Source organism: Rattus norvegicus, chromosome 4, assembly GCF_036323735.1.
Source record: "Rattus norvegicus strain BN/NHsdMcwi chromosome 4, GRCr8, whole genome shotgun sequence".
Taxonomy (NCBI): domain Eukaryota; kingdom Metazoa; phylum Chordata; class Mammalia; order Rodentia; family Muridae; genus Rattus; species Rattus norvegicus.
Genome location: NC_086022.1, coordinates 125525079 through 125550640, shown reverse-complemented (window position 1 = coordinate 125550640; position 25562 = coordinate 125525079). Strand labels below are relative to the sequence as shown.

The 25562-nt window shown below is 50.2% G+C and overlaps 2 protein-coding genes across 2 annotated transcripts; one reads left to right on the top strand and one right to left on the bottom strand.

Moving 5' to 3' along the window:
• Positions 1-654: 654 nt before the first annotated feature.
• Tmem43 (transmembrane protein 43) lies at positions 655-15797 on the bottom strand. Its single transcript, NM_001007745.1, is given in 12 exon segments — positions 655-2427; positions 3856-3973; positions 6482-6583; positions 7193-7267; positions 7475-7596; positions 8800-8870; positions 9482-9551; positions 9801-9850; positions 10636-10730; positions 11125-11259; positions 12140-12289; positions 15701-15797. Coding segments are annotated over 12 exon segments (1203 nt in total). The 5' UTR covers positions 15713-15797; the 3' UTR covers positions 655-2224.
• Positions 15798-16078: 281 nt separating this feature from the next.
• On the top strand, positions 16079-25213 carry Chchd4 (coiled-coil-helix-coiled-coil-helix domain containing 4). The gene is made up of 3 exons (NM_001013431.1): positions 16079-16274; positions 21661-21759; positions 24166-25213. The coding sequence occupies exons 1-3, from the start codon at positions 16253-16255 to the stop codon at positions 24462-24464; spliced, it is 420 nt and encodes a 139-aa protein (NP_001013449.1). The 5' UTR covers positions 16079-16252; the 3' UTR covers positions 24465-25213.
• Positions 25214-25562: the final 349 nt, after the last annotated feature.

Below are 25562 nucleotides of genomic sequence, written 5' to 3'. Positions count from 1 at the left end.
GTTGAGTCACTCTTACCAAGGCAAACAAACAAAACATTTGGGGTATGACTCATGTTGGACACTGGAAGAGAAACAGACTAGGGTCACCATGGAAACTGCACTCTCGTACTTTCTGCACCAGAGCCTGACAAACTTCCTACACTCGATTTCATTTCTGGGGTTTTGGTTAGGCATGACTATGTCTCTTGAGATGTAACCTGTTCTGGCAGCTGTGAGGAGGCATGATGGGAATGACATGTTAGGCTTGGAAAGTTTGCCTGCTTGAGAACAGCGTGGCAGTGCCTCAGATGGGCAGAGGCGCCATGCCCCAGGTACTTGGGCTACAATTGATTTATTCCTCACACCCATGTATGGTGACAGGCTCTGACCCCATTTTACAAATGCAGCAGGCTGGCCCAACACCATGAGTCAATAAGACAGACATGATCTGTGTGCCACTCAAAAACAGTGCTTTCAGCTCATGCTCCTAGCACATTCTCAAGGTTCATGAAGCATGAGTCACTTACTTTAAGTAAAGCCAAGACAAAGTAGACTTAGGGCAAATATTGAGCTGCCCTTTCAGAAAGAACTGAAACCATTGACAAGGAGCTGAGGGGGTTGGAATGGGTCTGAGTCCTTAAAAGAATGAACAACAAAAGACTACTGGCAAGATCCTATACCAAAAGATAAGTAGAAATTTATTTCAAAATTTAATACAAAGAATACAAACCTCATGGTTCCTCAAAGACATCAAATTACTCTTCTATAATTTTCTCCTAACTTTTGAGCTGGCAGGTAGAGACCATAGAAGAAAATGTTACACAGACCGAATCCCAAGCGTTGCGTATTTAAGCATCACTAACTGTACTGTATTTTCCCAAACCATCTGGGGAGTTTCGATGGGATTGTTCCAGCGTGCACTGAACAGTAGTGAATTATCATTTCCATCCTAAACCCAGTAAGCCGTCTCCGGCTGTATTTCACCCAGCTGAAAGCACAGAAGCCATAGGACATGAAAGGAACTGTCACTAGGGCCAGAGGGCCTGATACCTTGGTCAGCCACCAAACACTCTTGTTGCTACAGCAACCAGTTTGCAAACAGAAACGATACAGGATAAACCAAGGCTCTGTGATAACATCAGGGCTAAGTATCCCTTTCAAAGGGTGTAATAGTAGCAAGGTAACTTAGAAATTCTATCCATTGGTATGGATGAATTTTACCTGGGATGAGGACAGTGATGGACATTAAATGCAAAAAGAACCGCCCTGCAGCAACTACTTGGGGCTGGAGTGTCAAGGTCAAAAGCGGTCCCACAGAAAAGGGCCAGACGTGGCCTCCTGTAGGAAGCCTGAGTCCTGATTCTTGGCTTCAGTTGACTGGAGGTCACTTAGAAAAGCTTCCAGCCTTTTCTTAGAATACTGACTACAACATAAAAATGACCTCCAAGTGAACAGATGGTCTGATAGCAGAGGACAAAAGGGATGTGTTCCTCCACAGTCCCAACCCAGCATGACGGTGCATCCCCTAACACTGGTTCAAAAGCATAGCAAAAGTGAAGCTTCCCCATGCCTCAGGAGCTAAAACCAGGCAAGCCACGCCCGCTGAAACACCATTCCTGCTGAGTTAATTTCAGTAACAGCAACTGTCAAGTGTGAACCGTTCACACGATCCTTTTTGGGAAGGAAAACACGAGAAGTGAAGCAATAGAACCTAGAACCAGAGGCCTGAGGGCTTATATAGAAGCACTCTGTCCTGCCACAGTGACAGAGACCTTCGGGACAAGATCTTCAGTGTTAACTTTAGGCCACATCAGGTTCTACCCAGAGACCTGATGTGGGGTGCACTCCTCCAAGCCTGGGTGTCCTACTGATGAGGTGTCGCCAGCAGTGGAGAGTGATGGCTGTTTTCTGGGGTTGCGGTTGTAGCTGGCGGTTGTGGCAGTCCTGGCACTTGGTTCCAGCAAGGAGGGATGGGCAGGGAGGCTGAGCCCTTCACCAGCAGGTCAGCTGACAGCTCGAGAAGGGAAGGCATTAAGCAGAACAGTACTTGCTGGGTTGCCACCTCACGCTGCTTCTGCCCACCAAAGCTGCATTTTGGCAAGAAGTGGAGTGGAGAAGACATGAGCTGGTGAAGAGCAAACCCTACATGCAGATGTGGACACTGGCCTCTCAAAGAGTGGGGTGTGTAGATGCCTGCCCCAGCTAGAGCTGGGCAGAGGTGACAGGGAGCCTAGCCTCTGAGGCTTCACTCCAGCTTTTTGGTTGGCACCCGGGTCCGTGCAATGATAATGGGCACCAGAGCCAGGCAGCCGAGTAGAGCAGCCCACAGCGGTCGGTAGAAGAGCCAGCCAGCAGCCACAGTCAACAGTGTCAGTGAGGTGGCCACACAGAAGGCAAAGGCTTTCAAGCCAATGTTGACTAGATCTCGGAAGACAGGAAACCAATCCACTGTGGGGAAAGGAAAGACCATGAGTCCCTGAGGACATTGTGCTCCCTGCTCTAGACTGTTCCTCTCTGCCATTTGAAGGAGGAAACCAGTAAGTACACATACCTAAGGTACCAGGGGGTGGGAGTGGGTGTGGGGGGGTGGGTCTCAGCAAGCTACCACAATATTATTCCTGTGCAGCCCAGACCCAAGTATGAGTATGAATCTTCAAAGTCCATGCTTAGGCCACTGAAAAGACACCCATAAAACCCTCTCTCCTAGAGTCAATACTGACTGACAATCTACACTGTTCAGTCAGAGCCTGAGCTCTGTCACTGTGCCAACCCTACAGAGACAGGCTTGTCTATCCTCATGGCTCCATGCCTTGCATAGGAAGTCCCTGGAGTTCAGCAGGTCACATTTACTGATGGTCAGGGAAGGCTACATGGGTCCTGCCACAGCTTGCATTATCCCTCCACACTACATCTGCCCTAGGTGCCAGCAGGCCTCCAATGGAAGAACCAGGATCACAGGTAGGGCATTTCAAACATGGTGGATACTGAGACCCAGAGGGATTCAGTCACATGGCCAAGATAGTTGTTTAAATTCTGATGGCTGGTATTTGTGAGCACAACCTCAGATGTCCAGGGGAAGTCTGAGGGATGGATGACCTCAGTTTCCCATCTGTAAATGAGGAAGTCCCCCTCAACCCCAACAGTTACTGCCAATCTCAGATGTGCTCCAGCCACACCTCTCTCAGCCCACAGACATCAGTGGGGAAAGGGTTTCCGCTAGCACCACAAGAACGCTAGATGGGGACATGCTGAGGCGGAGGCCTTGGTTCAAGTCTCCCTGAGCAGGCTCTCCTCCTGCCTGGACAATGTCAGCCTGGCACACTCCACGTCCTGGGCACCAGGACTTGAACCAGGTTGGCTTGAACTTGGGTTCTCTGATGCCAAACTCGGCAAGTGAGCATCCCTTCCCCAGGCTCCAGATGTGCTGGCTGCTGCAAACCTGGTCTGGCTCGGGAGGGTGTTTCCACACAGGAAATCCCCAAGTAGTGCAAGAAAAGGAAGCCTAGGCGGGGATATCCATGACTCTGACTTGAGGGATTTCAGGTATAGATCCAGTTCATAGCACAGGCTGCTAAACCCCTCCCCATGGCTGCTCAGTTACCGAGTAAAGGATGAGCAGAGCAGGCCAGATCATGCAAACTGGACCAGCCCCCGACCCCTCAACGGATGTTAGTGCCCCGTCCCTCACACCTGCCTCTCTCTGCTCCTTCGTTTTAAGCTACTTACAGGGGTCACAGACAGGCCAGATGTTTGCTGTCTTCCTCACAGATCCCATCAGTATGAAAGGTTGACTGATGGCCGTGTGACTAGCACAGGGCTACAGGAGGCAGTAAGGCTACAGGAGGGAAGGCTGGCTCCTGCACCTCCCACACCTACCTAGGGTGTAGAGGATCCGTGTCATGAGGTTGAGGCCCATAAACATGGCCATCCATCCAGCTGCCCGCAGGCCCCACGTCTTCATGGAATTGCTCTTCTGTTCTCTACGGAACACCTCCTGTAAGACAAGGTGGAATGGTGTCAGGACTCAGTCACCAAGTGGCAGTGTGGGTCCTGGTGGTGGCGTTGAGGGTGCTGTTGGCCATTTCCATACAGGGCACCGAGAGACAGGCAAACCTCTCACCTAAGTCTCTGCCTATCTGGCTCAAGAATGTGGAATTGAGATCTTTGTGGCTTTAGCTCGTGGTCTCACCTCGAAAAAGGTCACCATCCTTCCCACTGCATCTATCCCATACGTAGACACCTCCCATCTTTCTGAATGGGCAGTCTGGGATCCTAGGTGAAGCATTAGCCCTCAACCCCAGTGTTTGCTGCTTCCAGAACACTGACCCCAACTGACTCCCTCCTACTCTGTAGGCTGTGCTTTCTGCTCCCATTGCTGTCCCTGGTTCTCTTCCTGCCTGTAAATGCTGACATCCTTTGGCTGCTTCATCAACTCTGCCCTGGGCTTGTCATACACCCCATGAGCCTGTAACTGAAACATAATACTATACACACAGCGCTACTTTTGGGCCACACTGCCCCGCTCCTACTGCCTCCTGGACACTGTCACACCTCCTGGAATGCTGAGCGCTGACTCAGAGCCTCACCTCAACCCGACTCTCCGTCCTCTCTGTGGCAAAGAATCCTACCACTTATCCAGAGGCACAACCTAGGGTCATGTGTAGTGTGGTCCCCTCACCAGAGAAGCAAGCTCTGTCAGCTGTTTCCCTGCTGTCTACCGTGATCCACATCATCACTGTTCCGCACAGGGCTCTTGCATCAGCCTGGCTGACCTCACTGTTTCCTCTCTTCACCTCATTCTCATACCACAACTGCCATAGCTCCAACCCCCTGACCCTCCACCAGGGCCTGGGCCACCTATGGTGCAGCCAGGTCCTGTTCACCCCTGTGGAGACTGTGCCCACAGCAACTCAGCAGCTTTGTACTCTCCTCCTGAGTCTTGGCTTAGATGTGATTTCTCCCGAGAGTCTCTCCCAGCCGTGGATTGAACAGTTCTCTGACTGTCCAACTCTAAGACATCACACAACGGACAATACCTGTCTCAGCATTTAGCGGCCACAGCCCAGTGGCTAAGAAATACCCCACTCTTAACCCAACTGGAATCTTCCTTCATTTTAAGGAGACAGGAAGCTGAGGCTCTGTGAGGTTGTCATAAAACCCCATGGCCTCACCATAAGGCAGTTAACTTGAAAACTATTCAGATATGCCTGTGCTACCCACATGAGATGCAGATGATGATGGTTTAAAATCATTTTAAAAATGATTTATTTCACAGATGAGGATGGTTTGCAGCTGGTGGGAAGCAGCGCCAGGACTAATGGGAACTTGACAGGAGCCTGTGATTCCTGAACTCTCCAGACTCTGGAGTTCCAGCTTTCTGACTTTGGGACCCAGCTTTCTTCTCAGTTCTGTGTGCCTGCCAGCAGCTTGTCTATAGATGAACCTTCCCTCTGGGTCCCTTCAGCCACGCATCCGACCCACCACTTTCTGGAGGATAGTTCCTGGGACTCTGCCAGAGAAGGCTAGAAACCAGGGGCTGGGCAAAAAAAGTCCTGGGAGAGAGAAAAGGACTTCTAATTTTAGAGCTGTCCCTAGGGTGACTCAGCCTAGGCTGGGAGGTAGTAGCCCCACCCTGAGCCCGGTAACCAGGCTCCCCAAACACAGACCAACCACACCCTATCTTGGCCAGGTAAAAGGAGCGGCTTGTGCCCTGACACTGACACACTGGCTATAGCTGGGAGGGAGGACAGAGAGCAGCTGAGCACCCAGTAATAGCAGCAGAAGGGCACAGCTGTGCTCTGAAGCCAGCTGTACCCTTGGCCTTTTCTGTCTGTTCTGGATTGAAACCCCCACATTTGCTTAATGCACACAGGGATGATCCTCTGGCTGTATCAGCAAGAGTGAGATCACCACAGTCTCACTGTCTCCGGCACAGAACTAAGGGTCAGCATCCCTCCACCTCAGCACTGGGTAAGATCTGACCTTTCCCAAACACAGCTGGAAAAGGCGTACCCGGTGGACTGTGGGACCTGTATGTAGGTGAGGTCACCTCACTCACATGGCCCTGATACTACAGCCCAAAACCTGCAATGGTGACCGTGAAGGAAGAAGAGATACCCAGGGTGGCCTCTTCTCCTCCTGGTGCCCACTGACAAAGTGGACCCTTTCCTGCCTGACTTGATTATTCTAGGGTGGACCTGTCCATTTTGAGACCTCTGCACAGAAACTGTCTATTGCTGGAGCATGGCTGCCCACATTCCTATCCCCACTTCCTGACCTTTCTCACTATCCCTCTACCCTCCCCCCCCCCCCACACACACACAAACTGACAGCCTGAGAGGGCAGTGCCTGTCCTCAGTGCCCTGCTCATGCAGGAAGCGGCTGTCGAGTTCCCTTCCTTGCCATATGGCACCGGCCATGACCAGTAGTAGTGGGGCTTCTTAAACAGCATTGGAAAGAAGGGCAGAGTGTGCCTGTCCCCACACAGGCAGCTGCAATTCACCTCAGCTGAGAAGTCTCCATGGTGCAGGAGCAGCAAGGTGTCCCCGGACTTGGTGGAATATGGGATTAACTGGTCACCTCGCTGCCGGGCAATCACAGTAACCTGATCAGAGAAGTCAGTATTAGAGTTGAGTGGAGTGACCTGAGAGACTCACAGCCCACCTCTCAGACTCCACACCAGCTAGGAGGTGAGGAGATCTGGGGCTTGCTTCTACGGGATAGCACTTAGGATGAAGCCCATCTTGGGGCAAATCTACACAGGGAAAGGCCCTGATGGCCTCCTGGACTGAGAGTTCATATAGATAGGACTGGTGGTCACTGCAGGCACTAGAGGAATAACAAGGCATATGCACATCAAGCAACCAGACCAGACCTGGATCACTGTTCCCCCATGGCTGCCTGAGCCCCAAGAGTCTCTGTCTGCCTCCTAAGTCAGGTCGTGGTACAGAGTTCTCACTGTATGTACTGTGAAGAACCACGACCAAGCACTGGGACTGTGTGAAGGAGCTGCCATAATTGGACTAGCTCCACTAAGACTGTGGCTCCCAGCCTGGGGTCCAGGAGGTGCTGTGGGGAACACAGACCTCTGAAAGGGCCCAAGAGCAGGTCTGATGTCTGTGCAAATGAGTGAGGCACAAAGTGGTCAGGACACATCCCAAGGTGTTTGGGCCCAGGGGATTATGACTGGGGTCAGCCCTTGGGAAGCAGTTACCACGTGAGCCGGGCCCAGGTCAGGGTCATCACTGCTCAGTCCCGCATAAGAAAAGGAGACTCGAACATCACCAACCTGAGGGTAGAAGAGAAGTGGGAAGAGTTAGTGAGTAGTGATCCCATCAACTCTCCAACACCTGGCTGCTGATCACTCTCGTCCTGACTGTCCTGTCCCTTGGTCTCCAGTCTCACTGAACAAGCGCAACCTGGGTCCAGCCGCTGCACACTCCACTACTCTAAAGCCATGGCCTCTGCTGTCTGAGCCGCCCGCATGCCCGCGTACCTCCGGGTACTTAGGGTTTTCACTGTGGTAGAAAAAGTCTCCTCGGCGAATGATGTCCACATGGGGGTCCTCCAGCTTGGCCAGGCTCAGGGGCTTGAAGTTGTCAATCTTGTCAATGAGGCCTAGGGAAGCGGAATGCTCAGAACCCATGGACTCCACTCAGAAGCCCAATCTGCTAGCTCTGCAGCCTGATCCTGTCTTTGGTGCCACCAGACAACAGGGCCAAAAGCTTACACTCTCTAGTTTTTGCTCAGTTGTCTTTCCCAGATGGAGTGAGCCATTTTTAGGTAGTGGGTCTCATGTAGCCCATGGTGGCCCCAAACTTGTTATAAAGCTGAAGGTGACTTTGAACTCTTGACCTTACTGCCTTTACTCTTCAAGTGCTGGGATGACAAACCTACGCTGTCATGCATGGGATCTTTTGTTTTGTGACAGGCTTTCACTATGTAGCCCAAGTTAGCCTCAAACTTGCTATCCTCCTGCCTCAGCTCCTAAGTGCTGGATGGCAGGCCTGTGTCACACCGCTGCAATGCCCTTTTCTCTTCCTCCTCTTCTAGAACTCCCATGTCAGAGTCCGCTTAACTTAATCACTAACTCCAGGACAGCTTTCCCATGCCCTCTCCTGCTTAGCCAGCTTGGCTACAGTTCTGAGAGTGACTTGGTTTCTGCCACTCCTCCTCAGAGCACACCCATCCACATCTAGGCTGGGGTTTCCTCCACCCTAGGCTCCAGCTGAGTGGCAGAGCTGCTGGGGCAGCCAGGCCAAGCTTGGCTATGTGGATCTCAAGGGTCTCTCTGTCACCCTCCCAGGTGAGGCCCAGAGATACAGCCTCACCATTACTGCGACTCATGCTGCCACAGTAAACCTAGTGGGCTTCTCCTTACAGTCACAACGGAAGTTGCGCTGCACCTCCTTGTGGCAAAGCTAAAAGCCAGGCAGGGCTCATAGGTAGAGCCAGAGGTCAGAGGGAGGAGGGCCTTGTCTGAACTCCTGGCTGAGAACTGCCTAAAGCAGGTCTCTGGTGCAATATCTGCTCAAAATAGACATGCACAGAAATGTGACGAGGATGTAATTACCTGGACTAATTTCTAGAACAGTCTAGGCTTCAGAAGAACTGGCTGGAGTGAGAGTTCTACAACCAAGGACTCACCTCTCTATGGTCCAAGCCCAGAATATGATTCTGAGATGGGGGCAAGTTGGACCCTGATATCAACTATCATAGGCTGTGGGCCCGCTAGGGGTGCTAGGGCCTCAGCCCTGGAAAAGGCCAAGGGGTTTTGAAATGCCTTTGGGTGGACACCTCTACAAGAGGCCTGAGACTCACCTGCTGACAGGAAAAACCTGCCAATCTGGACAAAGGGGGCAGTTGCTGTGAAAGACTCCACGGCCATGGCACTGTAGGAGAGCAGGGACAATCAGTAATAGGACACCAGGATGGGATCTGCTTACCTTCAAGTTGTAATGTATCCAGGAAGGGGATCCAGCAAGTCTAGGCATAGTACGGTCCCCAGGGCTCCCATTTCCCTCTCTGGGCTGAGCATCTCTACTCTGTCTCATTATCCAGAAGCTCAAGCTTTTACCCAGACCCACCAGCCGGCCCCGCCCATTAGCCATGACCACATACCATTTCCATCTGGACAACCTGGACCCTGGCTGCATATGATCTAGCCAATCCCAAGAGCTACATCACTGTCCTCACCCAAGCCCTAGAGTAAGTTCAAGGCTCAAACAAATGCCACTACGCCCTAGAGCCCCCAACCTGGGCTGAGAGTAACAAGACACTCCAGTGCACAGAGACCACTCAGTCTGTCACCAGTGTTAACTTGAGGGTCAGCATTCACCAGGCCTTGATCTATGTGGAGTCAACACAGGGCTTTGTTAAACTTATGTCTCCTGTGTTTGCCACCCTGTGGGGCAGAGTTAACTCAACCAATCACTCAGATTAACTGGGACTGGAGCCAGCAAGGGTAAGCAAGGCTGGACTCAGACCTAGGCCAAGTTCTCACCTGGGGTTTTTGTGGCCAATCTCTCGGTCAAAATTTTTGCTACTGACAATTTCTGACCTCCACTCTGTGTCTGCATGAAGAGAAAGAAGGGACAATTCAGACCAGTTAAGAGTGGCCTCAGCATCCTCTTACCAGCACCCATGGCCCTTGGGGATCAGGTCTCCCTAGATGCTGGGCATGCAGGACTCTGAAGACTGGGGTGCTGTGGCCTTCCACACTTGCCCATAGCCCCACAGTACTGCCCACCACTGCCAGCACGGACTACGATGGAGGCCACATGTCCTGAGGATGTACAGAGGTCTGGAGGCCCGGGACTCACTGTAGGAATACTTTGTCTCCTTCTTCACCTGTCCATCTTCCGTGTACTCACTGCAGAAAAAAAGGCAGTTAGCAGGAATCAGCTCAGGTACCCAAGGCCATCTGCTCTCTAAGTGTCTCAGGGCAGAAATGGCCTCAAGGCCCAGCTGCCCACAGGGAGTGAAGCCTGGTGGGCTCAGGAACAGACAGCCCCAATACCTCCCCAGGTATTGCCTCTAGAAGGCCTGCCTACAGAAAGATGCTTTCTCAGCTATGCTGACACACTAGGCTGCCTCACCCAAAGGCACCTGGCCTTGGGCTCAAAGAGCTATCCAGCTACAGCCTCTGGGAGGGCCTAGGGTGGCAGGGGACCTTCTCCAGCATCCCTTCACTTCCCTTTCCTCCCACTGGCCATGTAGTTCAAGTGGGGCTGCGGCCAGTCCTGGCTCCAAGTGACCCCTCTGGCCACTGAGAACTTGCCCTTGCCTTCTGATAGCCTATGAGTTAACTGAAAAGCAACTTGTACTCTTTGTGAGAGGATGGACCAATGCAGGAAAAGTGAAGCAGTGACTGGTAGGGGAGGGTCACACTGATCCCAGTGACACCACTGAGCTGTGTACCCTGGAATGCTCAGGTGAGGAAGCTGAGGAGCTCTCTCTCAGGTTTGGACCACTCTGCCCTAGATTATTGCTACCTCTGAATAAAAGGTCACCATGCACTAATGTTGGGGTTTGACACTTCTGACAGGCAGACCCTACGCTTTGAATTGAGTTAAATGGCATCTGCATGAAAGTCACTGCTCTTTATCTAACCCGAGCTCTTCACGCCCTCTAGGCCCTCAGCGCCCGGCTCCTCACTTGGACTCTTCTGTCTCCACCCACTGGTACATCTCCACATGCCGTCGAAGCTTCACAGCTGGTAGATGGACGCCATAATTTGGGTCAGACAAGAGCTTCAAAAAGAATCAAACAAATAAAAGTGTAAAGACCAGGCTCACGACAGTCCAGAGTTCCCAGGCCAGCGCTACCTGACTGCAAGAGAGACAAAGATGGCAAGACCGGAAGTGGGGGTGAATGAGGGAGACCAGCATGGGGCTGCCAACGTCAGCTCTCAACACAATGCCCATGACCCAGAGCTCAGACAACAGCCTAGCTTCTATCGTCAGACTGTCTGTGTGCTAACTGTAACCTGAGATGCTCTCACCCTCATGGCTGTGACTGCTGTCATTAGCACAGGGGAGACTGACTGAGAAGTGACTTGTCCACACACAGACACAGGGGGTCTGTGTATGAGGCCCAGTGCTAAGCCACAGCAGTGAGCAACTGCCACCCAGTCACCCAGCCTACCTTGGAAGTCCGCAGGGCCCCAATTATGTGTACCAGTCTCCCTTCATTCTCTGGAGCTACACTGTGGATGCTGTCAGGGGACACCACCAGAGACAGCCCCTCTGCAAGCAAGTTGGCAGTCTTCAGTGCTCGGCCCTGTCAGAAGCAGAAGAGGGGATTTCATCAGCTCAGGTGCTGTTCGGCTCCTTGCTGTGGGCACAGCAAAGGCCAGCCTCAGTGAGCAGAGACGTTGAAGTCTAGCAACTGCAGAGTGGAGACTAGAACCCAGGATCCCTTTCCCAGGAAGACCCCACCAATCTCCGGCTGCATGAAGCTGGGGAAAAGCTGTGTCTCCCTGCCCTGTACTAGTCCCGCACCTCCGCTTTCCTCCGCCGTCCACTCCCCTGGCTCCCAATCCATGTGACTTACAAAGGCCAATCTGAACCACTGTCCAAATCATGTGATCTAGGCCTAACCCACCAGCTTTGTTCTCAGCTTAGCTGACACACTTCAGCTAGCTCACTCAAAGGTACCTAGGTGCCTTGGCCTCAAAGGGATATCTAGCTGCAACCTCTGGAGAACCTATGGTGGCAGCAGACCCTCTCCATCATCTCTTGATTACTCCCCTCCCGTCACAGGTGGTGAGGTTCAGTGGGGCCTGAGTCCTGTCCTAGTTCTAAAGACTGAAACCTAAGCCAAGAACCTGAGAGATGGCTGTTAAATTCATGGTTCCCTTTTTCTCTAAGTCTAAACCGCTTCGGTGTGAGACTGGAAATTCGGGGTCCTTTTCTGCTCCCACAAGGGAAGGGGCTGCCTGAGAAAATTGTCACAATAAAGAGGCAGAGATTCCAGTCACCTAGTGTGAGTACCTGAATGCAGCCACGCCCAAAGCAGGTTTTCAGGGGTGTCGACCGACTCACTGCCCCTCTTGCTTACACTGAGGTATTTCTGATTACCTCAGCACCCTTTTCCCTCCTGTAAAACCTAAGCCCTTTGTTTCAGAGCCCAGCCATTGGATCCTCACCCTGCATCTTACCTCATTGGTAAAAATTAAGTAGAAGGAGAGCAAGAAGGTCACGAGCCCCACGAACATCCCACCGGAAGTCTCACTCAGCCGCTCCAAGAAGCCTGGCTGGGGGTCAGATGTCACTTTGACGTGTTCTTTCCTGCTGCCGGTACTGGAATACTGAGGGGGGAATTGACAGTTTGAGGAAGTTTGATTTTGGTGTCCAAGGAGATTCCCAGAAGAGACTCTCTTCCCCACAGATACTGGTGGACAACTATCCTTTGACATAGAATTTCTGGACCATAAGTTAGTGTATGTTAAAGATACCAATAGGCTATTTTACAAAGCAGCTAGAAATGTATTTTTTAATTAAATGTGAGAAGTAACGGCTGGGTTTCTTGAGCACTGTGATGTTCTGGGAGAGTGGCAGGTGGCCTTTTGGGGCTAAGAACTACCAGGAGGCTGTGCTGAGTGTCCAGTGAAAGGAGGCACTCAATGCTGGGTGTGCCTTCCAGCTAGAACATCAAGACAGGCTACGTGGAGGAAGGGGCATAGAGGCAGGCCTCAGGGAAAGGGTACCCTTGGCAGAGGACTGTGAAGTGATGGTGTGGAGCAGTAGCCTGCTGTGGCTGAGGAGGGCTGGGTAGACAGAGCAGACGGGCATGCCCAGGCAGCTTTCCACAGGCCACAAGCCACAGGTCAGTGGAGCAGGCTTCACCCAGCTTGTTACTGTCTGAAGTACGTCTAGTGCTCATCACCAAGAACAGGGACTGAGCCTGAATCCTGGCTCTGCCACCCACTAGTTGTGGGCCCTCCATGTCCTCACAGGTAAAGTGGGGGTGAAAACCCAATGCTTGGGGTGGTGGCTCCATGCTGGGGCCTCATAGGCACCTGTGGGAGTTGTGGCTAATAGGAACATTATCAGATTTCTCCACAATTGAAACTGGAGCTGCCACCCAGACTGTGGGTGTGGATGGAAGTCACAGAGATACAAAGTGGTCACCTGGCAGGCACCTCAGAGAGCCAGGCCCCTTCCTGCCCAGGATCAGAGGATGGATTTGAGACAGAATCCTTGAGCAGAGCTAATGCTACTTCTGGCGGCTGTCCACTGCTGGCTCAGGCCTGCTGAGGACACCCACGGTATCCAGAACAATACCATATAAAACTCAGTGGAGACAACCACTGCAGACAAGAAGGCAGCCATAAGCCAGCAGATGCCCAAAATGACATACTCATTTGTTACAGGCCAATCATGGGCTGGCTCAAGGGTAAAGAGGCTACCACTACCCATTTCACAGAAGAAGAAATCGAGACCCACTGTTTAGGTTATCAGCCTGGTTCAACACCTTGTAAGTAGTAAGTGGGTGTGCAATGCAGGGAGGGCCCTCTACCCTAGACTGTCTTCTTCATCGATTAGCGCAATTCAGGCTGAACAACGGAAAAGGAGACGTGTATCCCTGCTGGCTCCCCTTAAGGCCAGGAAGGAAGGGAAACCAGGAAGACGTCCCTCCAGCTGGGAGAGAGGTGAGGTGGGAAATAGCACCTGTGTGTATATGTGTGTGTATATGTATACACACTTATGTATCCACAGTAACGTGTTCCACTTCCAGCACACCGGGCTCAGAATCAACAAGCAATGAAGCAATGGGTGGGAACACACTGGGCCTGGAAATTGGCACACCAGGATTGGAGTCCCAGCTGTTGCTATATGAGCCTGGCAACATGTGCTCCGCCTTTCTGGTTCTGGTTCCTCACTTGCTGGTGACAACACCTACCTGACAGGAAAGTTGTTATACTGAATTCAGGGGCTTTTGTTCCACTCACTGTCTTAAGATTCCCTTGCTTACCCTGCCTGGTGACTCAGCTACTGCGTGGATGCTCTGGTACCGTCCCTAGGCACGGCAGAGCCACTGTCATATTGAAATCGGAATAGCTTAGATTGCCCAAATGAAGCCCTCACATTATGCGGCACGTTCCCTGGAAGAGTAGAAGAGGATCTTTATAACCTTGCCTGGGATTCTGGCTTCTCACTTCCCTCTGTGTCCCACCCCCAGCAGTGTGCAGAGGATACAGGAGGCAGAGGGCTAGTGGAAGGGAGGGCACACACCTCCATCTAGGCAGCCTTCCAGAGGCAGTCACCCATGCCGGCGTGGGACTCTGGTAATACCCACGCTCCTGTGAGTAAGCCCAAGATGGTTCACCAAGATGGAGTTGGTGCAATGGCTCCTTTGGTCTATGATTATCCTGACTGACATGGATGAATGTTCATGTCTTCCCGGGAAAGTCACGTAACAATGGATGGACAAAGGCACGCTTACTGAAGATATCCATTGTGTCTGTTTGTTGGTGTGAGAGTCAGACCCAAGATGGCTTCTGCCCACCAGGGCTGTGTGTACTAGCCTCTAAGTGTGACTTTTTCAAGGATTAAGCACCTCCCATGTACCAGGCTCTGTGCCCAGCAACCTCCCTCAAATTTCACAGTAACTGATCCCATGAGGGTAAACCCAGAGGCTTGTTAAGAGTGGAAGAATCTGGATTTGCCTCCAAAGCCTGCCCTCATCTGCACCTTCCCAGGCTGATGATATAGCAAGCCAAACTGTCTAAAAGCCCCCAAGCAGGTGTCTTCTGCTGGGGAACTGTAAAATTTGACGTTGAACATATGGATCCGAAGGGGTCCGCCCACTCTTGCCCGGCTGGCCTGCTGGTTGCCTTCTCCTCTGGTTCCAGTGCAGCATTCCTAACCTTTGGTTCTCCTCCCCTTCTAGGGCCGGACAATGTGCCAAGCAGATATTGCTTGGACAGTGGGTGAAACAAACTCTGATCTCCCAGGAGGTGTAGGAGGCCAAGAAGTTTGAGGACAGAGGAGGGGCCTGGGAAGAGGGTGTAACAGGCCCAAGGATGGCTGCAATGACACTCTACCAAGGAGGGAGAGAGGGTGTGACTGGGGCTGGCAGTGCTCCTGAGCTGGTTCCAGAGGCGCTTTCACCAGAGGCATTTATGAGTCACCAGCTTCTTCCACACCCAGTCCCCTAGTAGGTGGTGTTGCTCCGTTTGTTGAATGAATGTTAGGATTCACTAGGAAAGTTAAGGACTAGTTGCAGTAGGAAATGGCCAGAGGTCTGGGGCAACTATCTTCAGTCAGGGTCTCTACCCAAATCAGTGCACCAGGAACCGAGCAGTAGAGAAAAGCCTCCCTTTCTAGGTCATCCAGCCAGGCTTGTCCTGCTACATCACAGCCTAGGAGCACACACCCCCTAGGGAGCGGAGACCAAAGCAGCCTTTGTTGGACAGCTCCACCTGGGCAGGAGCACCTTAATCTGCTCACCGACAGACACTTTTCTCGTGGTCCTTCAGTTCCACAAGTTTTATATCCCCAGGGGCCCAGAAAGAAACTAGGAGTGGAAGAAGCAGCCGTGCACGAGCGGATTCGACTAAGAGCTGAGTCCCACAAACGTGCAGCCCGAGATAGACGAGTTCAGGGAGCTGAGGGCAGCCGCACCCACTGGGGTCGCAAGGCCGAAGGACCCAGCGCAAACCTAGGGGAAAAACGACCCAGATAATGGTGTAACCCGGGGATCAGGAAGCACTCACGTTCGCTGCCATGGTGGGCCTGGTTCGCTGCCGCCGTCTTGCTTTGTTCCTCTAGGAATTGGGATGACGACCGGAACGCAGAATACGGTGTCCTGTCTGCCACAGAGCTGCAAGACTCCTCGAGGAATCCAGGACCTGGCGGGACTCGGGATAAGAGTTACGGCCCCGCCTACGTCTCAAGTTGTCTGCGCATGCGCGTCTCAAGGATTGCTGGGAAATGTAGTCGGACGTCGGACGCTTTCACCACAAAATTACAAAACACAATATTTCACTGGTGCGCGTGCGCGCTGCAAGATTTCTGGGAAATGTAGTATAGCTTTAGTTGGCGGGCGCAAAGGCTGCTGGTCAATGTATTTTCGACTGAGAAGCGGTGCTGGCGCTTAGGACGAGCGGAGGCAGGCGCGCGGCGGGCAGGCCTGGAGGGGGCGGGTCCGTGTGGGCCTCAGTGCCACCCGCCAGGCCTGAGAAGAGGCGAGGGAGGTCACAACGAGAAGGTGTAGCCGCTGTAGCCGCGCCTGCTCCCTCTGCGAGCTGGGAACGTTGAGAACAACCATGTCCTACTGCCGGCAGGAAGGTGAGTCGGGCGCTGCCATGGAGACCGGCCGGCGCGGGCCTGCGAGAGACACGCGGTCTAGTGGTTTCCATCGAGCGGCTGCGGGCCCTTTAGTGGGCCTCACGCGGCGGTTTCCAAATGAGAAAGGCAGAGGCTCAGTGAGGAACGAGGCTGGTCCAAGGTCAAGGTGAAGCCCGAACTCGGGCCTCGGAGGCCCTCACGTGGGCCCTGCTAGTGTGGAGTATGTTGTATCTGGCTGGAAATCGGGGACTGTTAGGAATCAGCCCCCGTCGCTCCTCGCACTCACCACATGTTTCTCTCCCGCTTAGGCTTTTTAAATATCCCGGAAAATTACCACTTGGGCTTGAGTGGGTGTGCTGAAGTGCCACTAGCAGGAGCACTTATTGAGCTCCTCCTGTTTACTAGGCACTCTTTTAAATTTCACGTAGCGGTCTTTATATATCGGGTTCTTTTACTATCCACATTTTTATCAAACGGTAAATTAGGACAGGTTACTCGATCCAAGAGCCCACATCAGGTCATGAAACTGGAGCCCTATACGAAAGGACTTGCTTTCTTCCGTCATTTCTAGCCACGTTGAGGATCACTCACTTCCTCTACCTATTACCCATAGACAGGAGCCCAGAAGAATCCAGACCAGTCTGCTCTAAGGCCTCCCAGCACTAACTGGCTCCTTATATTTGAGCTGCCAAACCCTCCAGGCCCTAGTTTCCACTCTTGTAAATTGAGAGACCAGGCATCATTTACTCTGGTATTCATGAAGCACGTGCCCAAGGCAGGAAAGAGTTGGGAGGACTCTTGAGAATACAAAGCTACAGAAAGACGTAGTTCACCCAGAATTCTAAGCTCCTTTACTCTTAAGTCTAGGGAACCTGAAGTATAAAGGAGGAAGTAGTCCACCCAAGGCCATACATTCAGTTAGAAGGCTCCAGTCTACACTGCACTGCCTTTTCCTGTACCCTAGTTTGCTATAGAAGCCCCTCCTTCCCAGCATTGCAATTGACTAGTACCTCTCCTGAGGACTGTTTCTGTTGGTTAGCACTTGGTGTTCCTCATACAAGTCTCCAGCACTGTTAGGCAGACGATTCTTGTCATGATTTTTGTTTTCCTTCAAGTCTAGTTGGCAGGTTGTTGATGGTGAGTCTTTGGGGTAACGAAACTATGCAGGTAAACATTACTACCTCTTGATGGATTTACAAACCTCAGGTTTTCCAGGAAGGAGGGTGGGTCCATCAGCTGCTAATGCAGCATAGAGCTTTTCTTTCTGGTTCAAAAGATAATATGTATGTGTGTGTGTTTAGTTGTTTTCAGACAGTCTCACTATGTGCCCCAAACTCAAATTCTTCCCTTCCTCCCAAATCCTGGGATTAAAGCCACATGCCCCTACCTACAATCTCTGTGAGTTCAAGGCCAGTATAAAATAAATACCATGTTCCAAGCCAGCCAGGGCTACATAGTGAGATCCTGTCTAAAAAACAAGTCAAAACTACTATGTAAGGCCTTAGGTGACCATACTGTGTTATTTTTCTAGTATCATGGTTTTCTGCTTGCTCCTCAGTGCCTCTGGCTGTGCCATTTGTCAGGTACTTTCTCCCTCCAGCTCTTTGAATTGCTAACTTATCCTTTAAGAACCAGCCCAAGTGGGCATGGTGGTGCATGCCTTTCATCCCAGCACTTGGAAAGCGGAGGCACGTGGAGCCCTGTGAGTTTAAGACCAGCCTATGAGTTCGAGGACAGCTTGAAATTTATTTTACAGGGAAAACCCTGTCTCCAAAAAACAAAACAAAACAAATCCCAGCCCAAATGCCACCAGGTCTTCCTTGATACTTTGTGTCTCCATAAACACACTGAAATTATCCACTCCCACAGAGCTGAGAGATGGCAGAAAGCACCCATACAGTGGGTGCTCAGGATTTAATAGAATGACCCCAAGCTCATCCCCTATCCTCTGTTGTAATTAGGCAAACAGTTGCCTGGACACAGTTATGTCAACAGTCCATACATCTAGTCAGTCTCCAGGTTAAAGACTTCAGGTTGGCATTTAGGGAGTCCCACCATGTAGATGAAGCCTCAGTCTGGCCTTATACTATTGGTGTCAGTGCCATACATGGTTCCTTAGTCTTTTCCTAGTAATACACAGCCTGCCCTTTTCTGTTCATTCAGCAAACATTTTGTATCGCCGTGTGATATGCTAGCTATTGGCATGTAACAGTGAGTGAGGTGCCGCTTTGGATCTTTACAGAACAGAAAGAGGTTGGCATTAAAGCATTCCTGGATGGACAGATAATTACAAACAAAAAATAGGCACTGTACTGAGACACCAAGGCTCTGCAGGGGTTGCCCAGGGGTTTGAAGACCATTTTAGATGCTGTTTCCTCAAAACCTTCCCAGTCTTCAGACCAAGAGAGAATCAACACTGACTTCTTAGAGCCACCTTTTATTTACTTCAGGCTTCACTTGGCCTTAAGTTCCTAATCCTGCCTCTACCTCTGTTGGGACTCTAGGTGTGGGCTACTGTGCCTCCTTTATTTAGTGCAGGGATCAAACTTTGGGTTTTGTGAGCATACTCAGCCAACATTCGGTGGGCTGAGTGAGGCCCCAGTCCTTTTTAAACTGTCTTGACCCCAGATGACTTGACATGTATTATAGTCAGCTCTGACTCGCTTCCCCCTAAAGTCCTGATACAAACAGGAAGTATTGAAAGTTTATGGACATAGTAGATCTTTTCCTTTTTTAAAAAAAGTTTATTTTTTGTATATAAATGTTTTGCATGATATATATGTGTATCAATTACATGCCTGATGCCTGAGGTGGTCATAAGAGGGCATGAGATCTCATAGAACTGCTCTCAGTCACTGAGCCATCTCTCTAGCCCAATACTAAACTTTTATGCTTCTATTTGGAGTCAAGTTCTCACTGTATAGTCTTGTCTAGAATAGAACTCATCATTGTAGACCAGGCTGTCCTTGAATTCACAGAGACCCACCTACCTAGCTTCAGATATCAAACTCTTAATCTTTACCACCTGAATTTAGGTCCTAGCACCCATGTCAGGAGCTGCACCCTCACACACAGTATACACATAAATCACATAAATGAAAATCTTTAAAAACAAAACCCCTTACTTCAAGCCTGTTGTGTTGGTTCACATCTATAATCCTATCAACTCAAGAGGCCAAGGCAAGGATCATAGTTTTAGACCAGCCTGGGTTACATAAGAAACCCTGTCTCAACGAGTAAAGCAAGTAAATCAGCATTGATTTTTGTATCCCTTCTTGCATCTGCTCTTATTTTTCATTTTACCATTCTAGAGATGGGATCTAGGGCACATAGTAGCCCAGAGTCACAGCCCCCTGTCATCTGCTTTTAAACATTCCAGAAAGCACTGTACTGTGTAGCAGTACACAGTATTTTTAAAGGAACACACTTAGGATCCTTCAAAGCACAGGTCCCACCCTTGCTCTGGCCTTATTGTTTTCTTAGGTTTATTTCTTAGTACCTGTGGGCTTCCCCTTTTAAGAAAGGAGATTAGAGAAAAACTGCCCCTATGTGGGTGCAAGAGCTAACAGATGTAAAGGAGTCCTAAACTGCTTCATCCCAACCTGACTGGGTGTCAGTGTCCAGGAATTAAGGAGCCATGTGGGTATACCATAGGGTTTGCACTTTGGTGAGTGAGGTCTGGCCTCTGATATATCACATACTGCCCCAGGTATTTCAGAAACTTGTCCAGGTTTGTCCCCTTCCCTTTGGGTCCAGGTCACAACTGTCAGAGTTGAGCTGAGAGCTTCATGTCTGCCGATTTTACTTAGCACTCATCAGTTATGCAATTGCTTTTGAGGGTCCTGGAAACTGGCCAGTCTCTCCAGGTTCACTAGGTACTCTAACATGACCCATCGGTCTTGTCCAGATGCTCTCTTCAGCTGTAAGAGGAATAATCTGGCATACCGTTGGTTGCTGAGACCAAAACTGTCTCAGTGCAGAGAGCCCAAGTAGGGGCACTGGGGCTAGTCCTATATACTGAGACCAACCCATTGCTACTGTCCACCAGTGCATGAGACCTTGTCACCTAAACTGTCCTTTTCACTGATGTAACCTTTTAGACGTACCTCTCACTTGCCTTCTCCAGGCCTCTTCCTTGGATATTCCAGCCTAATCATGGGCCCAACACTTTGCCTTACTTTTCCATCACATGCCTGGAACTGAACTTTCCTAAATGTAAGGGGAGAAGTGGACACAGTGCTTGCAGCTTTCAAAGAGTCACCTATCGACAGCCTGACCTCAGCTTTCACAGTAGCAACCTCACTCAGGGCTACTCATGAAAGGCAGGCTTATTCATTCATACCTGAAAAGATTTTCCAATGTGCCCTCTGGATGAGGGTCAAGTGATCCCAGGTGCCTTGGGGTCAGGGTGAGCTGTCAGAAAACTCAGGATTGTCTTTGTGCTTTTCCTGAGGGTTAGAAAGACATTGGCCTTTCCTTTTTCCTCAGCCTGGGCTGGGATTGGTGGGTCTCTCTTTCTTTTATTGTTATGCTCAGTGCTCAGGTCAGATGTCAGTCATGCTCTGTGCTGGGGAGGAGTGTGTGGGTACGGAGGGACTTTGGAGGTTCCAGCCCCTGTGAGTCACCACTTGTGCACAGAGGGCACTGCTGTTCCTCTCAGGAGTGATGGGTAGAGGAAGTGGCTGCCACAGGGATCTAGAATTGAATCAGTCCAAGTCTTCCACAAGTAACACCATGGAAACAGACGAGCCCCTGTGCATTGTGGATGCTGAGGAAAAGTTGGGCGCCAAATATAGCTGTATAAATAATAACATGGAGGCTTCTGAAACAGTTTAAAGCTCAGGCAGTCCCCCATGCTAGTTCATCTAACTTAACACAATTAGCTTGCCCACTACTGTAACTTTCTCTGCTCTGTCTGTGTCTGCTATGGAATCTTCCTCTTCTGATTTCTTCTTCTAGTATCCCTCTCTTTCTCAGAAGTTCCGCCCCAACTTCTTGCCCAGCTGTTGGCCCTCAGCTCATTACAACCAATCAGCAGCAAGACAACCTCTGATATAATTCCAGATTGCCTCTAAGCAGAGAGGGCTGTCTGGCACTCAAGTATCAGAGCAGGTGTGGAAGGACAAGTATTCTTAAATATAAGGCCGCTGGTGATGGGCCATAGAAAAGACAATACCAATATTATGCCAGCGGAGCAAAAACAACAACAAAACAAAATGGTTACCCCAACACCCACCATCTGAGTACTGTTCTCATTCTAGCTGCCTCTCCTGGCTGCTGGGCCGTTTAGTCAGTGAGGGACAGATATAGGAAACCATCTTCAGATTGACTGTTCTGTGTTTCACTCCCCCCCATTGAATCTGTTTTCCTCTGCTCCAAACCCTAGGGAAGGATCGGATCATATTTGTGACCAAAGAAGACCATGAAACTCCTAGCAGTGCTGAGCTGGTGGCTGATGACCCCAATGATCCCTATGAAGAGCACGGTGAGAGATGGGGGACCACCCACAGACACACCCTGGGGAGGCTTGGTACTGAACACTGCTTTCCCACTTTGTCTCCCTTGGCCATGGACAAATGTCCAGCTCTGTGGTTGCTTTCTCTCCCTCCTAAGGGTTGGGATTGTGGCCAGCTAGCAGGCAATAGTTCCTTCTTACTAAAACATTGCTTCTTTCCTTCTGTGTGTCCGTACTGAGGTGACTAAGAGTGACTGGGAGGCTGTCTGGATTCCTGAAGTGAGGACTGGCAGGGCTCTCTGCTCTGTCAGGTTATTAGGGTAAGCCCTGCCAGGTGTGCCAGCTGAATTGCATGCAAGAGAGCAGCAGCCAGGCTGCTGGTCCTGCTCTCATGAGCACATGTTTGGTGAGGTGTCTTAACAGATCCCAGTTGCCTGGAGCAGGACTCAGCAAAGCTACTCATAACTGTCACACACATCTAGGCTCACCTCTAAATGTAACAGTAGCTTCTTGGACACGGGATTCACTCTATAAACTTCAGGATAGGCTTGTTGATCCTCCAGTCTGTGTGGGGTAGGTGTATGCAACATTCCCAGTCCACAGTGTCAACAAGACTCAATTCAGAACAAGTGCCTTGGGTGAAAATTGCTAGTGAGTGAAATTGAGGAGCTTAAAGCAGGCAGCCCTGGAGGACCAGCTTGTGGTTAGGACTTTCAGACCTGATCTAAAGCAGATGCATGTTCCTAGGTGGGACCCTTCACCTGTTTAACTACTGCTAAGCTAAGGGTGAATACCTAGCATCCTGTTGGGAAGAGGGCAAGTCAGATGTCACAGGGTGTTAGTGTTGTGAAAGTGATAGCTATAGTCAAGTCAGCCTTTCTTATCAGTTCTAGTCCTTTGTTACCTTGAGTCTGCATTAGCTGCACATATGTTACATATGTTCTGTGTGGACAGACAGGGTATATCTGCTTATGCTGCACCATAACTGGTAAAGCTACCATCTTGTGGATGTGTGTTGTATGTCCACATTCACATTGTACCTTGTCCTCTGCTAGGCTCTGAGAGGAAGGAAACAAGGACTTCTGTAGACCTAAGTTGTCTTTCGTTGTTGTTGTCGTCGTCATCGTCATCATCATCATCATCGTTATTGTTGTTATTGTTATATGTGTATGAATGTTTTGCTTGCACATGCATGAAGTGCCTGCTAGGGTCAGAAAAGAGTGTTAAGATTTCCCTGGGACTGGAGTCATATGGTTGTGAGCCACCATATCAGTACTGGAAATGGAACCTGGGTCCTCTGCAAGAGCACTTGGGAGTTCAAGGTTCCAGTATAGCCAGACCCTGTCTCAAAACAGTAGTTCAGGCTGGGGTCATAGTGTGTTCCTTGACAATTAGCATCTGGGCTTTTTAAGTGATAATCTTACTTCTTTTGAAAGCTGTCTATTGGTTCTTGCTGGAACCTACAGTGCTAGCATTTTATTGAGTCTCTGAGAGGTTGCAATAGCTGGGTAGTGTTGGGGCTCTGGAGATCTGATGGGTCCTGCTGCTGTCCTGACTGGGCCTCTGACCCAGAAACATGCAGACAGTGTCAGAAGGACCACTTCAGCTGTCACACAGCTTTGTGCATAGGACCTCACTCTGGAGGTGTGGTGCTGGTGATGAGCTTCCTGCTCAGGAGCACCAGCCACATGACATCTGTAAATAAGGACCAGTTGGGACAGGTTTGCTGATGAGTGCAGCTTTCAGAGCTGCAGTTGAGAGGCAGGCTTAAGCCTAGGACTTTGGACACTAGCTCTGCGGCCTCTCCCATACTTGCTGCTGGAGTAAAGGATCCATTTCAGTGGGCTTTGTACCGACCTTCTTCCTTTTGGTAGTGCTAAGACTCCTCAACACTGGAGGCAGGTGCTCAACGGAAGTCAGTGTAGTGTTTACTCAAAACCCGTCTACAGCTTGACTTCCCAGCTCATTCATAATAAATCACTCAACTTAAAATTTTGATTGATTTTTTTACCGGTTGGGATGGAACCAAGGATCTCATGAATGCCTGGCCCTGCTCTACCTCTGCTGTACCTCAGCCTTAATGTTTGACTTATTTTTATAGGAAGAATACAGCCCCACTAGTCTAACAGTACTTGCTTTGCATTGTACAACAGCTTTTAAGATCCTTTCACGTCCATATGTTTGTACTAGCTCTAGGCTATACTCACAGAGGTATGGAGCAGGACCTGGGGGATTAGATTAGTACTTGGTTTAGAAGATTCCTGGTATCTAAGTCTCAGTTCAGATTCTAGGTCTGAGAGGTGGCTTAGAAAATAGATCAGAATACACATAGAGGTCACAGGGGTTGCCTCCACACAGTAAGGACTAAACAGATTGTGCATGCTTGAGATCAAAGAGAATACCTCTCATCTTTCCCTGTTCATCTTTCTGTTCCAGGGTTGATACTGCCTAATGGAGACATTAACTGGAATTGCCCATGTCTTGGGGGAATGGCCAGCGGCCCCTGTGGGGAGCAGTTCAAGTCTGCCTTTTCCTGCTTCCACTACAGCACAGAGGATATCAAGGGATCAGACTGTATAGACCAGTTCCGGGCCATGCAGGAATGCATGCAGAAATACCCAGACCTCTATCCCCAAGACGAGGAGGAGGAAGAGGAGGCAAAGCCAGTGGAACCAGTGGAGGAAACGGCTGACACTAAGGCCTCTGCAGCCAAAGAGCAGGGGGCAAGCTCCTGAAGGCCTCAGGCCCTGGCTGCCACTCACCATGGGACTTTCTATACAATGCCTTTTGGTCACCTCTGTGAAAGTTCTTTCCCTCTGTGCACTGTAATATACAAAATAACTTATTTTAATAATCAGGGGTCTTGGCTACTTGCCGTATACACTGAAGAAAAGGGGGTGTGTGCACCTGTGTCCTGCATAAACCTGTCCTTAAACGTTAGGCCACTCCTGGATGTACTCTGTGATTGCCCTGGATTTTGCCACTTTGAAATAATGTGCTGAGGCTTCTCAGCAACCAAAAGTTGTTACTCAGGAAAGTTTACCGTGAGAAAGCTGATTTATTCTGGTCCATGGTATGTATTCCTTTTGGTAGATTTTTCACCTCTTGGGAAAATTAAGTAAGTAGATGCCAAAACTCTTAAGAGTAGGTCCATCCCTACTGGAAGAGGCTGGTGGTCAGGTACTGGAGCTGGAGGATGAGGCTGCTGCCTCGTTCCTGACAGCTATGTTTCTGTGTTTGCAGTCCAGGCTCCAGGGCCTACAGCTGCAGGGTGGGATTGGACTCTGTGACTCCCAGTCCCTCCTAAGTGAAAGGAGAGGCTGGCTTTGCAGTTTATTGTTTTCCTGTTCTGAGAGCCCTGGTTTGGGGCCCATGTTCACTCAGTTGTGATATTGAGGTGGGGACCTAGCTGCTTCCAGAGCAGAAGCCAACAGAGGAATGTCTGAATGAAGTACTCAATTAAAGAGAAACAATTTCTATCTGATTTTGAATGGCTTTTTTCGCCCTTTAACTAGTTAGAAAGTCGTTAGCTCTCTTGTGGTGGTGGAGACTGAACATGTATGAGGACTTTTGTGCCAGGCAGGAAGTCGACCATGAAGCCACATCCCAGCCTTTTGTAATTTTGAGACAAGGTTGGCCTTGATCTTTCTGCATTAGCTTCCCAAATAGCATGCCAAGCTACAAGTATTTTATTTTTATTTTTAAGATTTATTTATTTATTTATTTATAATGTGAGTACAGTCACTCTCAGACACACCAGAAGAGGGCGTCAGGTCCCATTACAAGTGGTTGTGAGCCACTGTGTGGTTGCTGAGAATTGAACAGTTAGTGCT